The following is a 16,563-nucleotide window of genomic DNA, read 5'->3' as shown; positions in this document are numbered from 1 at the left end:
AAATATATACTTGCATTTTTAGAATAAATTAGACACCAAAATATGAATAGGAATGTATTTGTGGGTTAGAATTTATGGGTGGTTTTCATTTTCTTCACAGTGTTCTATATTACATACCACTGTTTCAATAAGCATGTGCCACACTCACAATTTCCAAAAAGTGATTTTTGTACACAAAACACAAAAAGGTATATGTTCATATACAATAAATTATTCTGAAGTTGCAGAAAACCATCCAATTACCAACAAATCATGGAGAGTCAGAGGAGGCTGTGTAATGGTTAGAGCATGGGCGCAAGGGTCCAATCGTCAGTGTCAGAACTGCATCCTCGCCATCACAAGCAGTGTGACCCCGGGGAGACTAACTCATCTCTCTGCCTCAGCTCCCTCATCTAAATTAAAGAGACAGTAACAGCTTCAACCTCAATGGGGTTCAGTGAGGATGAAAAGAGGCAAGCCATTAATAAGTTAATGGAAAGGTAGTAAATGTTTAATCCTAGAAACTGAAATGCAACATTACTTGGCAATCAATTATAAATATCCATCAATTTTGACCAAATACTTTATTTTTAATGCTTTCATGCATTTGAATGCAATTATTCTAAAGTAGTATCACCAAGTTTTTGCCTTCCTCATTAAGAATTTAAATTGGACAGCTACAAGGTATTTTGGTGCGGCCCAGAGCATTACCAGGTCAACTCAGAAAGTTGTCCTCAAGGACAGATTCTTTTATGGGATATGCATCAATCAAGACTTTTTTTCATGATTTAGTATAAGTCTCGAATATCAAATTGTAAACAAAATGTAGCACTATGGAAAGATGCAGTTCAATAAATCACACTGCTCTGGATCTTACACTTTTTTCAAACAAACTATTGTTATCAAAAATCTATTTTATGGGGGATTGGATGATAGAGGGTGAAGGGATTAAACAAAGACACAGACAGACAGACAGATGGACAGACACATAGACACAGCGACAGTGTGGTGACAGCCAGGGGAAAGGGGCATGGGAAGTAGGCGGAGGTGGGCAAAGAGGGTGAGAAATGGTGACAAAAGACATTCTGCTTGCAGTGGGAGTGCATGATGCAGTGTGTACACGGTGTTTACTGATTTGCTGCTTGCGGTGGGAGTGCATGATGCAGTGTGTACACGGTGTTTACTGATTTGCTGCTTGCGGTGGGAGTGCATGATGCAGTGTGCACACGGTGTTTACTGATTTGCTGCCTGCGGTGGGAGTGCATGATGCAGTGTGCACACGGTGTTTACTGACTTGCTGCTTGCGGTGGGAGTGCATGATGCAGTGTGTACACGGTGTTTACTGACTTGCTGCTTGCGGTGGGAGTGCATGATGCAGTGTGTACACGGTGTTTTACTGATTTGCTGCCTGCGGTGGGAGTGCATGATGCAGTGTGTACACGGTGTTTTACTGATTTGCTGCCTGCGGTGGGAGTGCATGATGCAGTGTGTACACGGTGTTTTACTGACTTGCTGCCTGCGGTGGGAGTGCATGATGCAGTGTGTACACAGTGTTTTACTGACTTGCTGCCTGCGGTGGGAGTGCATGATGCAGTGTGCACACGGTGTTTACTGATTTGCTGCTTGCGGTGGGAGTGCATGATGCAGTGTGCACACGGTGTTTTACTGATTTGCTGCCTGCGGTGGGAGTGCATGATGCAGTGTGCACACGGTGTTTACTGACTTGCTGCTTGCGGTGGGAGTGCATGATGCAGTGTGTACACGGTGTTTTACTGACTTGCTGCTTGCGGTGGGAGTGCATGATGCAGTGTGCACACGGTGTTTACTGACTTGCTGCTTGCGGTGGGAGTGCATGATGCAGTGTGTACACGGTGTTTACTGACTTGCTGCTTGCGGTGGGAATGCATGATGCAGTGTGTACACGGTGTTTACTGACTTGCTGCTTGCGGTGGGAGTGCATGATGCAGTGTGCACACGGTGTTTACTGACTTGCTGCTTGCGGTGGGAGTGCATGATGCAGTGTGTACACGGTGTTTACTGACTTGCTGCTTGCGGTGGGAATGCATGATGCAGTGTGCACACGGTGTTTACTGACTTGCTGCTTGTGGTGGGAGTGCATGATGCAGTGTGTACACGGTGTTTACTGACTTGCTGCCTGCGGTGGGAGTGCATGATGCAGTGTGTACACGGTGTTTTACTGACTTGCTGCCTGCGGTGGGAGTGCATGATGCAGTGTGTACACGGTGTTTTACTGATTTGCTGCCTGCGGTGGGAGTGCATGATGCAGTGTGTACACGGTGTTTTACTGATTTGCTGCCTGCGGTGGGAGTGCATGATGCAGTGTGCACACAGTGTTTACTGACTTGCTGCTTGCGGTGGGAGTAAATGATGCAGTGTGTACACGGTGTTTTACTGATTTGCTGCCTGCGGTGGGAGTGCATGATGCAGTGTGCACACGGTGTTTTACTGACTTGCTGCTTGCGGTGGGAGTGCATGATGCAGTGTGTACACGGTGTTTACTGACTTGCTGCTTGTGGTGGGAGTGCATGATGCAGTGTGCACACGGTGTTTTACTGAATTGCATCTGAAACCTGTACCACAATACATTTTTTTTAAAAAGAAGAAGATATTCAGGATATGCTATGAATCAATAAAATGTTCTGAAAAACTGTCTAAACACATTGGTAGTCAAAAACAATGCAAATGAAAACAAATATACTTATTTAAATCTATTTTTAAAATATTTCTATTCGTACCCAAATTCTCATAAAAGTTTGACTCATAATAACTACTTATCTTTTTTTAATGTTAGTAAAATTACAAGTGTATTTTTCCTTTTAAAAATATGTCTATATATCTTTAGCTTTTTCCAGTTAAAAATAATGTTACAGATAGACAAATTCCCAGTGTATGAAACGGTTTATCACTTTCATAATTAATATGCTAAATTAAATCTCCTAAATTGAGAAAGCATCTTTTATAAAAGGCAAAGTAACATGTAAAATTATGTGTGAGAGCTATTTGATCAATCTGATGAGTAATGATACCAAATACTCAATTGATCACATCACAAATGTCCTGGTCTTACAAAAACAAGAGATTCCTTTGCCTAACTCTTAATCACTGATAATGACAACAACAAAAAGAAACTATGCCATAAGATAAAGTATTTTGGATTATTTTCCAAAATAAAGTTATATTCCTAGTTTTATTTTATGTGTAAATTATACCTAGTTGTTAACACCTATAAAATGAGAATGTTGCTTCACTGAAGTTCTTGAAACTTCACTGAAGTTCTTGAAACTTCAACGAAACTCTTTCTACCCCCTTGAACTAAGAACCCAACTAGACAGAGCAGAATCCTGCTTGCCAAGCTTCCTTCAGATAACTGAGACATTCTAGTCATCAGTGTCCTTTTCTGTAAGTCCACAGTGAAAGTTCTCTAACAGAGTCAAAGGGAAGGGAGAAGAGTCACAGAAAATGACAAATGGAAACAGCATTTACTTGTTTTGGTGGGAGCAAATAACAAAATACACAAATATCCCGGAGAAAAAAATTTCCCAGCATTAAATCCACTCATCAGACTAAACTTTGCCAGAAAATGCTAGATTTACACCAAGGCTGTGTAGTTCATGGCTGACACACTTTTGAATCAATCTGTGTCTGTGCTTCTGAAACTTGGACTACCTTCTATATAACTCTTTACTTCCAACATCTAAGAACGCTCAACAATGGGTTCCTTTTGGGGCCCTGGGATCTCCTGACTTGTGTAGTCTATGAAAAAAGGAAGCCAAGCAACAGATAGTTATACAGGAAATAATTAACAGATACTGGGCTGAAGGATACCATTTCACAGTGACTACAAACTTACAGCCCAATTCATTTCAAGATACATCTGCTTCCCCTGCCTTAGAAACCTGGGCCAGCAGAACCATGCCAGACTTCACAAAAAGCCTAGGTTACGAAAAAGAAAAAAAAAAAGAGTGCTTTGAAAAAAAATACTTGGGCCAATGGAGCCGGCTTATAAAAAAAAAAAAAAATTAGAATAATAGAAACTCCCAATGGCCAAACCATTAAAACCAAACACATACGTGTCAAATTGGGTTTTGTTGTGATCTACTGTCAAGAGTGGTATACCAATAAAAGAAAAAATGAATACTGAAACTAATAAAGAAAAACAAAACAAGCTACCTAGATTTTATATAGTGAAAACATAAAAAATGACTATGATCGTTATTACACGTAACTAATTCAATGAATGGATTGTATTTTTAAAGTAAATCTATAATATATTGGAAATTAAACCCTACCCCTTTCTAATAGCTGACAACAGAAATGCATCCATCTAGGGCAGAAACACAGAGATGTACTAGGATTGTTAAACTCTGGATATACATACAGTAAATGGTTTTTAACATTTTATTCTTGGCCAAATCAAATGTCAATGGCTACCTAAAGAGAAGTCTTATCAACAAGGCCTAAAACCTACTGTTTCATAAGCCATGACTAGGGAGCTCTATACATGCCATGTTTCCTGGCATAGGCTGTTCTCTTTGGGAGAAGTATGTGAAAATTTCAAATTGGGTCAGGAAAAAGGTTATGTACATACACATGGTAATAAGTCAATATTACCTATATGATAACTGAAAGACTGCTTTCATTTTTATTAAACAGAGAGCCAAACAATAAATATCAGACTTTTCACTTGAGACCATCTTTTAGTTAAAAAAAAAAGTTCCTGCGATCTTCTGTCCGTGGTTGTAAAGGCATTCAACGCTGTCACTTGTTTGAACGTCTGTTTGGCTGCCAATGGACTGTCCCCAAAAGAACATTTTTGCATCTCAATAGACTGTCCGGTATCAACAATCTTTAAACTATAAATTTAACGCCAACGAAGAAAAGAGGAAATAACATCTGCTTTGTACTGTCTCGGTATCACATTTACAAAATGAACAAATAATCATACTACTTTGCGCTTATCTAGAACCCTGCATCTGACAATCTCAAATGGCCTGACAAACATTAATTAACTAAGCTGCACAGCACTCCTGTGAGCACCGCGGGCATACGATCCTCTCTGAGAGAGATGGACGGAGATTCTCGGACGCCCTTTCTTTGACAGTCAGTGGCTCCACTGGAAACTCAACTCCCAGAACTTGCAACTCAATGCCCACAGCCCATGGCTGAGCACCTCTGCCAAAACCAAGCAGCGGAAAGCGTGCTTCTTAAAATGGACAAACTTCCCTACAGAAATTTGCACTGGAAATTGAAATCAGTCTCAAAGAGGCTTATTTTTTCCCTGAGATGCATGAAGAGAGTGGGCTTCTACGTAGGGTGTTCGTACTTGTGGAAGTTATCTGTGACATTCTATTCTGACAAATGATGTGGAGAAGTTTACCTGAGTGTAGATTTGTCATTAACCAAACAAACCACATATTTACCAACTAATCTTAATTATATGTTTATGTTCCATTAACAATGAAAAAATGCTTCTCATACTAGCACAATCACTGTGAAATATGACAGCTATTGTGTTCCTCTTCATATGGTTGTCAGCTAAAAGTATTCTGTTTTATAAAATCCAATTGAAAAAGTCAATTACAACAAAGAAGCTAGAATTTCTTATCCAGGAAATCAGAAGATGAATACAGTTGTATCTGAACAAGAGTTGATCCACTAAATAAATAACTTTTGTGTAAATATACATAATAGAAGAAACTGGTCAAAAAGGGTACACTATACTGCTTAGCTTAAAATGAGAAAGAAACATCTATTTGAATATCTAAAGCCAATTAAGTTTTGCTTTTAGCACAGGCAATATTAAATATGTTAACCTCTTCACAGAGACAAATTATACATTTAAATGAAAACACTGCATTTTCAAAACATTTCCAGGAGCTTTTGTGTTTTATAAGATCTATTCTAGAAGTATTAAGAGAAGCAATTCAAGTTTTCATTTAAACATGGACTATTTCTAGCCAACGGCGTGAAACCTTTAATATTTCTTCTTACGAAAGAAAGAAAAAAAACAATGATTTTGTAGAGATATTATGTAATTGATACACAACAAAAACCTAAGGTCAAGAGCAATTCACAAGATGAAGTTTATGTTAAGATGCCACTCAAAGCAAAATAACAGGTCACATGCATTATTTATTTGTTACTAAAACAAGAAAGTATAATCAAGATTAGTTGGTAAATATGCAGTTAATGTGGCTAACGACTAATCAATACTAAGGTAAGCTTCTCCACATCATTTGTCAGAACAGAATGTCATAGATACTTCATAGGCTCTGATTCTCCCACAGGTTCAAACACCATAGTTCTCGGCCCGCTTTCTTCAAGCACCTAGGTGAAAAATGATTCTGAGGCTGATTTTAGTTTCCAGTGTAAATTTATTTAGGGAAGCTTGTCGTTTTAAGATGCAGTTAAAAAATTTTTTTTTGTAACAAGATCAATTCCATACTATTTACAAAGAAAAATTATAAAGACATTCATTCAATAAAAATACACATAAATGATCTGCTATGAAACAAAACTAAAGCCAAACAGTGTCCTATAAAAAAACAAAATATTTTGAAACTTTAGCTCTTGTCTGTGATTCTTATAATTCCTTTCTCACTTTGAGTACAGTCAATTTCATAACTAAAACCAGTTAAAATATGTATCGGAAAGACCAATATTCTAAAAACAACATAATTATGTGCTTTGTGGCTTGACCTTAACTACATTCAGTCCTCTCTTTAAAAATATTTTCATTATTTATCAGCACAGTCTTGAAATATTTTACATTAATATCTTCTGCTAGACAAATTCTCCATATTAATTCTTCATATCATTGTATAGTAGTTAAAGAGATAGTCAAGTTTTTACTTTTAGTATTAGAAACTACATGGACAAATGTATTTACAAATACAGTGTATTTGTTCTAATAATGCTATATTGTATGACCTATTTAGACCACTTTTAAAACCCATTTTCTACTTCTTAAAGTGCTACTATTTCAAAATACCATGCCATATAACAAGATAATTTCAAGTTCCATTCTAACATGTATGCTCAAATATGCAGATTATATTCTATAGGTCTTTATTTACACAGGCAACTGGATTTTCATTCAAAGCATGCAAATTATTTTTGCATAGGTCAATTGTGTATTTATAAATTTCTACAGGATACCCTCACTACTAATGAGACATCTACAATCACAAAGTTAAAGTACATCGTTTTTGCTCTTAGTAAATATGATGTTGATATTCTGCTGGGTTTTCCCCAACTGATGGCAGAGGAATGAGCTGAGAAGTGTGTATTCACTTTGATAACGTAGCAATACCAATTTCTACCACTAGAGTAAAATGCTTGTCAAATTCATAATTAGAATCAGCTTAGCTCTGTGAATCTCTTAGGTGTCTTAAATAGTTTACTAGCTAAGAAATGTGTATATTAAAACTTTTAATTTGCTTAATACACCAAATATTTCAAAATTAATTAAATTAGCTATACTCCCCATTCCAAATATCCAATAAAATTGGTGGCACTAGTCAAAGACAAAGGAAATGTAAACTTTATAGATTCAAATTTTACTAAGATCACAGAAAATGACCCATATATATTTAATTCTGTCAGCTCTCATAATTTAGCAGATGATAGCCTTTAAGAACGCCACATCCTACAATTAGAAATTTGACTACTCATTGTAGAACATGGTTAAGTCTCTCACTGAAGATATCCTACTTCAGCAGCTAATGTGGAGGAACTGAAAAAAAAAAACAGTCAAAATGATGCAACAGAAAGTTGAAGTCAGGGAATTAAGGAAGTGGGAGAATTGAGAAAAACAATTTGGTAGAAAAAGTACAATCATCCTCAGCTTCTTGAAAGAATGTAACTCTCATGCTCAGGTTTTAGACTTTGCTGCTTTTTATTCATCATTGCAAATTCTTCGTGTACACAAATGGTGGCAGAGAGGGAATGGTCCAGAAATGCTCTAAAAGAGTGAAACAATTTGGTATCCAATGAAGATGTCACGGATGAAAACAATTTTAAGCGGAAAAAACAAGGATAGGGCGCTCTAGTACAACATGAAAGTTGCAAACCTAAGACCTGTGATATTTCTGCCTGATAACCAGAAACCATCAGAGCTACTACTGGAGACCAGAAGATTCCAGACATATTAGAAAATAGTCCACGGCCATACCACCCTGAATGCGCCCGATCTTGTCTGATCTCGGAAGCTAAGCAGGGTCAGGCCTGGTTAGTACTTGGATGGGAGACATATTAGAAAATAACCAGCATTTACAACTATAAAAAGGCAGCTCCCAATATATTTACCTAAAAGAAACTTCCTGAATTGAACACCCTCTTGACGGGCACAGGAATGGTTTTTCTTCTTTTCAAAGTTTCCTATAAGAAACTGGCTCCTGCCCTATAGAATTCTAGGATTCTTTGAGTCTCAGTTGCAGGGGGAGGAGGAAGGTATCACCCCTTCTGCATTCAAGCCCTTGCCTTAGCTCCAGGGAAAGGTAGTAGCTTTTATAATTAACTATGCAGCTCTAAGGGGTGTTTCCCAACTCCGCTGGAGAATACCTGAGAAGCACAGATACACTTCAGAGAATTGGCAGGAAATGAGAGCAGAATAGCCAAGCAGACACTGGAAAGAGCAATTTTTCTCCACAGAACACATCCAGAGAGAACCAGTGGTCCCTAACCTGCAGGTTAAAGCGCCAGGCTGGTCGAACTGTATTTCCTAACCAGCTCTTTTGTTATGGTTAGCTGGTTTCTGACCCTCTCTTCGATATATGAACAAAGCTTCAAAATAATCTAGAAGCTCAAGACTTTCTCAGAGTCCGGGTGAAATGTGGAAGGGGTCATGCCCTAGGCAAACAGGAAGCACCACCTATTGGAAGCTGGTGAATTTTCAAAATTTAAATGACTTTTTGACAATTGCTGGTTCTGCATATAGAGAGCAATCAAAGATCTTATACAGAGGTTTTGTGTGCTTCCCCACATGGACTATGTCTTTCTTCCTTAAAGAGCCCAATAATATAAAATGCACGGTTCTCTTTTTTGAATGGTCTTCATGCCATTCACACTTAGATCTACCTCATTCTTCCCTTTTCTAAACAACAACAAGCACGGTCATAACTATACTGTGGGTTTTAATAAATGCCACGTTTCCGTATTAACATCACACCCAGGGCTTTGGCTCTTGGTGATTTAAGTCTCTGCTAAGTGTTCTCTTCCCCAAACACTGTGTCACACATTAGAATGTAAAAGTCATATAGTTATTTAAATGTAACAGGTGTGCATCCCTCTGGGATGGCGAACCTCCCTTCTGCAAATGCAGCCTCGTTGTTCCGCACACTCCCCAGGAATGATTAACCAACATCCAATGTGAGCCCAGAGCAGTGACGAGCAAGTGACTGCTCACCACTGTACCCGTATGTGGACAGGACAGACACACGGGAGCTACTTTCTGCCACTCTGACCTGATAAGTACAAATCCCCTGACCGACAGTGATCATTTCATTTCCCTTGGTGAGACGTGGTACTCAATAGAGAATGTGTGTTCCCCCATTTTCCCTTTAAGATACAGGAATTAATTAAAAATGAAACTTTCCTACCCGTAACAGGGACTGGGATTCATCCTTGGACTTGTTTTCCGCCGATGCAGGATACTGCTGGGTGATGGTCCCGGACTTCTCAGCGGGCACCCCCTGCAGGAAGGCCTTGGTCTCCACCGCCAGGCCATAAATAGGGCGTGCCAGGTGGGCGGCTTCCACGTTGGGGCTGTCCCGTAGAGTCTTGGTCTGCTCTTGGGTGCTGGACACAGGCGTCAGAAGCCCCAGGCTTGCTTGAGTAAAAGACGGACTGCCCCGCAGGATGTCTGCCCCTCTCCAAGTCATGTTGCGAAGGTCGTCGCTTGGACTCTCAGTCCAAACTTTTTCTTTGAGCCCGTCTTTATCTTCTTGCTTCTCCCTCTTCACCACGCTCTCGGGAACCGGCTCTCCCATTTTAGAGTCTGGATTGAGCAGACTGTAGACCTTGAGGTCAATTTTGGGCTCCTCCTTGATGGTGGCGACGGCTTGCCCGTCCTCCTCGCCGTTGGCTGTAGTGATGTCCTGTTCCTGGCAGTGAACAGTGTTGAAGTGTTCCAGTAGGGACTGCGTCTCGGCAGCGGTGAAACTGCATTGTCGGCATTTGTAGCAGCTGTGTGCTCTCCTGCAGAGGGAGAAAACAGTCATGGGAAACCGGCATTCGGCAAGGCTTTTCCAAAGAGTTCTCCTTAAGCACCTGAATTTTATCTCGTGGGATGTAATAGATAGAACGCAATACAATATTCTGGACATGCAGAAATCAGAAGGTAATGAATTGGTATTTTCAGTTCTATATAAAGATTGTGGCATTCCCTTTTACCATGTTAGCAGTAACAAGTAGACAGCAACACACTCAGGTGCACACACTCGTCAATGCACATTTAAAACTGGATGGTTTACTATTACTGAATGACCCGCTCTGTTCATTTCACTGTGACTGGATAATCATCGATTCTATAATATTTAAGCAGAGAGCCATATTCATATATTTTTACACCTGTTTTCATCAATGGACTTTTCACTTTCTGTTTATTTAAGCTAAATTGAGATTTTTGTTTTCACCATAAACACACATTTCTGTTGCTGAAGTGTTTTGTACAGTTTTATATATGAAAATAAATTCTACCTAACTGATTACAATGCTCTTCTCTATCATAAAATTTAAATCCATTTAGTCAATGAAGTATATGGTTCACTGATCTACATAATCCAGCAAATAAGATGTTTTAGAAGCTCAAGATTTTTCTACATAACCCAAACTGTAAGAACTGATGAACCATTTAACAAATTGAGTGCTGTCAGGAAGCATGATAGGTGCTATACAGATAAATTTATTAAGAGTATGTGTAAATCTATGTGTGTGTGTGTGTGTGTGCGTGTTTTCTTTTAAAAGTTGCAGAACAAAATCTTATTATTACATTTTATAGCATGTTCTTCTGCTGTTAAAGACAGAACAGTAATGGTTAAAATGGGATAACTGATAAAAAAGAACAAAGGCACTGTATCCTAAAAGTCATCCTGGAAGGGTACGCAGTGATTTGGAATAAGGCATACTTTCTTTAACTGGGAGCCTTATATGGCTCTTCAAAAAAACGTTTGGAACACTTGCCACTCCACTGATATAATACATTAGGAGTTACCAACTTAAAATGAAGTAACAAAATAAGTTTTAAGAGTTATCACTTAAAGCCACTGCAAAATACGTATTCATAGATGTAACTGTGGCTAACCGTTTGAGTAGGACAAACATTCATGTACATCCTCATGCCTCCTGACCACCCAGAGTATGATCGTACAAAAAGTTTTATTTTAAAAATGTGTAAGGCAACATTAAAAAAAGGCAAATGTATGTTCTTCTTGTTTCTGTAAGTTGGTTATCAAACAAACAAGATTTTAAGTTAATAAAACTGTAACTGGAACTAATTTCATTTTTTTAAAAAAAAAACTCTCTCCTGTGGGTCAGCGAGCATGAAAAAAAACTCACTACTCAAAGGGTTAATCATCACAATGCGACTTCGCCAAGTACTGGATACACATTGGAGAATAAAAGACACATAGTCTTTGGCCTGAAAGATTGAGCAGTTGAGCAGTTTACTGCTTAACTGTCAATCTTTACTCTCATTCTATCCATAGTAGTCACACCCAGAATCTTAAGATTCTAAATAACAAAGATAGACAGTTCATTACCTGACTTTTTATAGTTTGAGGAGGTAGGGATGTCTTCCGAGAATGTTCACTAGGGTGGTTTAGAGCCATTATATTTTTTAATATATCTAAGTACTTAAGATTATATGCCTTCAATATCTACTTATTGTGCAATCCAGAAAGATCCTCAGCCATCCCATCCCTTCACCAAATAATAAATATAAACACACCCAACCCTTATCCATTATTCAACCGGTACTTCATCCTAAATATGCAAGGCCCTTGGACCCCTGCCCAGACAATGAATTTATCACAAAGTATCACAGTTTGAGACACAATGTCTGGGCCTTCTAGGTTTTCCAGTTTCAAGTTCCTGTCCCAATGAACAACTCCCTGACTCCTGACAGGTCTGAACAGGAGCTGCTCTGATCTGTCCCACAGAGGAGCTCTGGATCCAACCGACTTAGGCAAACCCTCCATGATGCAGAGGGTGGAGAACGGTCAGAATGCAGAGAATGGTGGGGATTGGGCATAACGCCAAAAAGGAAACAAAAATTACAGAGATAAGTTTTCAATAAGAACCAGGTTTTACATTGAAAAGGAAAACACATTTTTAACAGGAAGGATATTAACATAAGGTGGTTATAACAAGCTCAAATCAACTCAGACACCTTTTCTTTTAGAGTTCAAAGCACTCATGTACATGTGATCTCATGTTTGATCGACAGACAGCAAAATGGAGAATCTGTGACTTGCCCACTGAGTTGACATACAATATGATTATAAATACATAAGTAAATGAGCCTATGTACAAAAATAGCTAGTCTATGTGTTATATTTACATACAGGGTGGGACAAAAGTAGCTTTACAGTTGTGAACATGTGAAACAATTTATTTTTGTCTTATTATAAATATTTATTAATTATTGCATTATTCTCCATATGCACAACTATAAACCTACTTTTGCCTCACCCTGTATATATATGGAGAGAGAGAGAGAGAGAATGAGAGAGAGGAAAATTTTAGATATATATATATATATATATATATATATATATATATATATATATATATAATGAACTCTCAGTATATACACTTAGCACTTGATAAAACATTCCCAAATGGATTCTTTATGATGGGCAATATCGTTTTCTCTGAAAACATATACAGTACTACCCACTCCTCAGAGTCAACACTGACAGCTTTTTAAGTTAAACCTACTAACGTGACATTGTCAAGTGTAATCCCAAAACATGTAATTTGTCTTTTTTATTTTATTGTTTGGGAATCAACTTTCAATATTCTTTAGTGCCAGGCCATTTATATACATATACTATTCCAAAAAAGTCTCACAAAGTACATATTTCGTCCCTACTTCACAGAACAAGAAACTGAAGCACAGACAAGTCAATTTACATAAAATAAGGTGGAGGACATGTCCCAGTACCTTACTCTTGTCCAGCATTACTCTTCCATGTGTGCTGTTTGTATTTGATGCAGTATAACTAGCTGATTCAAGAAGTAATTCCTGAAAGATGTGGGCATATTCTAGGATGTGTGTCATTCCCTCAGTAATAACTGAGAAGGCCTTCAACATAATGCCACGTCCCCAAAGAATAATAATAGATGATTCTGATTCCTAGTATAAGAAACATTACTCAAGAATGAAAGTTTAGTCATTGTGAAACTTTATTAGATTGGACTCATCTCTACCCTATTAAATGCATGTCATTTTATTAGCATTAATATGAAAACCTCAGAGAGGTTCAGGGACTTTTCCCTCTGTTTCTCAACACCCACGTTTACCACCTTCTCATCCATAAAGACTTCCCAAATGACTCAGCCCAAAGTAAAGCTAGCAATCTTCTGTGCTACTCTGAAGCTGTCTTCCTTGGAGGACATTTTCCACATTGCCTTTTATTAAAATCCTGTGTGTATCCTATTTTGCAGTTATATTATAATCACCTTAGGATCAAGATGAAAGCTCACACCCAACCCCACCTAGAACATCTAGTCAGTTAGTAAATATCTGCTTAATAACTAAAAGACTAAAGCTTTGGAGAAGAGAAACCTTCCTCTACCCTCAAGGTCTTTTTGGCTGATCTAATAAAACAAGCATTAGAAAGATGAGGGCCTGACCAGGTGGTGGTACAGTGAATACAGCATTAACCTGGAACACTGAGGATCCAGGTTTGAAACCTTGAGGTCACAGGTTTGAGGACAGGCTCTTTTGGCTTGAGTGCAGACTCACCAGCTTGAGTTCTGGGTCACCGGTTTGAGTGTGGGATCATAGACATGATTATATGGTCATTGACTAGAGCCCAAAGTTGCTGACTTGAAACCTAAGGTCGCTGGCTTGAGCAAGGGGTCACTGGCTCCACTGGAGCCCCGAGGGGAACATATGAGAAAGCAATCAATGAGCAACTAAGGTGCCACAACAATGAGTTGATGCTTCTCATCTCTTCCCTTCCTGTTTGTCTGTCCCTGCCTGTTCCTCCCTCCCTCTCTCTCTCTCTCTCAAATATTTGAGAGGAAATAAGCAAATTTAGTGCATACATATGTATGGGAACCCCACATACATGAGATTCAGAAACCCCATCAGAGGAAGAAAGGAAACATGGGTGCATCAGACAGTCTGAGCTACGGATGGGGTAAGCTGCACTGGGGGCTTCAAAGGCTCACTGCAGAAGCAGAGCAGCTGTTCGGTAAAGAGAAGTTTTCCCTGCTCTACAAACAGCTCAAAGAGGTTCTCTCTGATCATGTCCCATTACAGGCAAAGGCCTTAATTCAAGTTCTTTCAGGTAGTCAAGGGAGGGACAGAAGTCCCTCCTGAACCCGCAGCTAAAGTTGCCCTTATCTCAGAACAATCTACATACCACAGAAGCCTATTTTGGGGTAACTAGCTCTGAACCCCACAAAACAACACAGCTCTGGGGGAGTTCAGGATGCTGGATTTAATCTGTAGAGCCACAAAGTGGCAGAGAAGATTAGGCGGTACACATATATTTTGCAGATGGTATGTTTTGAATAGTCCTCTGAATAAACTCTTCATTATTTACAAATTCCTAGAACTTCTAGTTCCATATTAAGCTAAGCTAATTTAAAAGACACTACAAATATATGTTTTGCATTAATTTAAATTCTATACTCTCCTGCCAACTCAATAGCAAACACTTTCCTTGTGCTACTGGAGGAGAAAATATATCATTCTATAGATCTCCCTAGCATGGGGTTGCCAGATAAAACAGCTCATCTAGTTAAATCTGAATGTCACATAATAAACAAAAAATATTTTAGTGTAGGTATGTTCGTGCACTATTTAGGATATAATTATATATAAAAATCTCAGTATGTCCCTTTGCAATATTTTAGATAATGAGGAGATAAATCAAAGAAACTGATAAAAGAGCTAAATGGTCCTTTGCACACTCTGCAGAGGAAAACTACATCAAGCTGCCTAAAAAAGGCCAACTTGTATTTAATTCAAGTGACAAAATTTCTATGAGAAGAGATGTTTTATTCCTTATCCTACTGTACAGAATTTTCATGTGGTATAAAAAGCATTTATTTCAGACCCATTCACATTTCAATGCACAGTGGGCTTTTATCTTGGTAGCAGCATTTCATTCATTTGCGGAGATTAAAAACACATTCATAATTCATAATTCATAAAGGGTTAAGATATTTTAGATTCTAAAAAAAGAAGGTCTGCTAAAAGATGCTGCTCTTCTACTCTACTCTGTCTTTATTTCTATTTTCATAGTAAACCAGATGCTAATACATGTGAAGTCAGCTCTGGGCAATGCTTGCTTTCTCTACATTACAAGTTAACTTCCAGATATGTATGCCATCACTTGCAAAACTCACCTTCATTATACAAATAATTGTATTTCACTCTCAGTAGTTTTAACCACAATTTTTCTTCTTCAATGACTACATGGACATCATAGTAATCCAATAAATCATAAATACCAATCAATTAGACTTTGAAAGATATTTTTGGGTTATCATGAAATCAGACACCTATAGATAAATTGTCACAAACGAGGGTAAGTAGAGGTGATTTAATTTAGCTCAGTAGATCTGACATCTAATAAAGGTAATCATTTCTGTACTATACACTTTGTTGTTATAAATGTCTACACGTGTGGTACTTGAGATTAGTGACACTGTAGAATGATTAAATGAAAACCAGGCAAAAGAATTATGGGTGAATAACCAGATTTATCAACTGTTAGAAGTTGGAAATCTAATACTGAGCCTCAGTGAAGTAAGAGGAATAGCAGACAAACTAAAATCTGGAAAAAACTGAAATTCTGAATAAAATTCCATTTAGTACACTCATTGTCTATGTTTTAAGCCAAAATAATCTGATACTCATTTAGAGTAACTGTTTCTTTTAAGAGGGTTGTGAGCTGATTTCATTTTCAAGTAGTAGAAAAAAATACAGCTAATGTCATATCTAAAAAATTTCAACTTGTGGTTCACTTTTGAGAAGATATCCCATATGAAATGTTCAAAAGAGAAAGATAAGTTTTATTATAAAATAGAAAGTAATTAAGAAATTAGAACAGAATTTATATAAACCAATATGAAATGAAAATAATGGTTGTACTGTCTTCAGGATGTCTTCTGAATTTCTAAAAAATCATGTATTCAAATAATTTAAGGTATTGCAATTGTGAGTTATTTTCTTTTCTTTTCTTTTTTTTTCTCCTAGATGAGAGTACGAGAGATAGTGAGGCAGACTTCCACATGCACCCTGACCAGGATCCCCCCAGCAACCCGGTCTTGAGCCAATCCTAGAGTACTGGGCTATTTCTAGTACCTGAGGCCATTGTTCTC

The 16,563-nt window shown here is 38.1% G+C and overlaps 1 protein-coding gene across 11 annotated transcripts in view; it reads right to left on the bottom strand.

Moving 5' to 3' along the window:
- The window catches only part of TRPS1 (transcriptional repressor GATA binding 1), a 250,687-nt gene that overhangs the window by 163,164 nt on the left and 70,960 nt on the right, over positions 1-16,563 (bottom strand). For all 11 annotated transcript variants that reach the window (XM_066265794.1, XM_066265786.1, XM_066265790.1 and 8 more), the window contains one exon: positions 9,600-10,197. In XM_066265794.1, coding sequence (XP_066121891.1) covers positions 9,600-10,197 — 598 coding nt within the window. The remainder of the gene's footprint in view (positions 1-9,599; positions 10,198-16,563) is intronic.

This window comes from Saccopteryx bilineata, chromosome 3 (assembly GCF_036850765.1).
Source record: "Saccopteryx bilineata isolate mSacBil1 chromosome 3, mSacBil1_pri_phased_curated, whole genome shotgun sequence".
Lineage (NCBI taxonomy): Eukaryota > Metazoa > Chordata > Mammalia > Chiroptera > Emballonuridae > Saccopteryx > Saccopteryx bilineata.
This window is presented reverse-complemented; position numbering and strand designations above follow the sequence as displayed.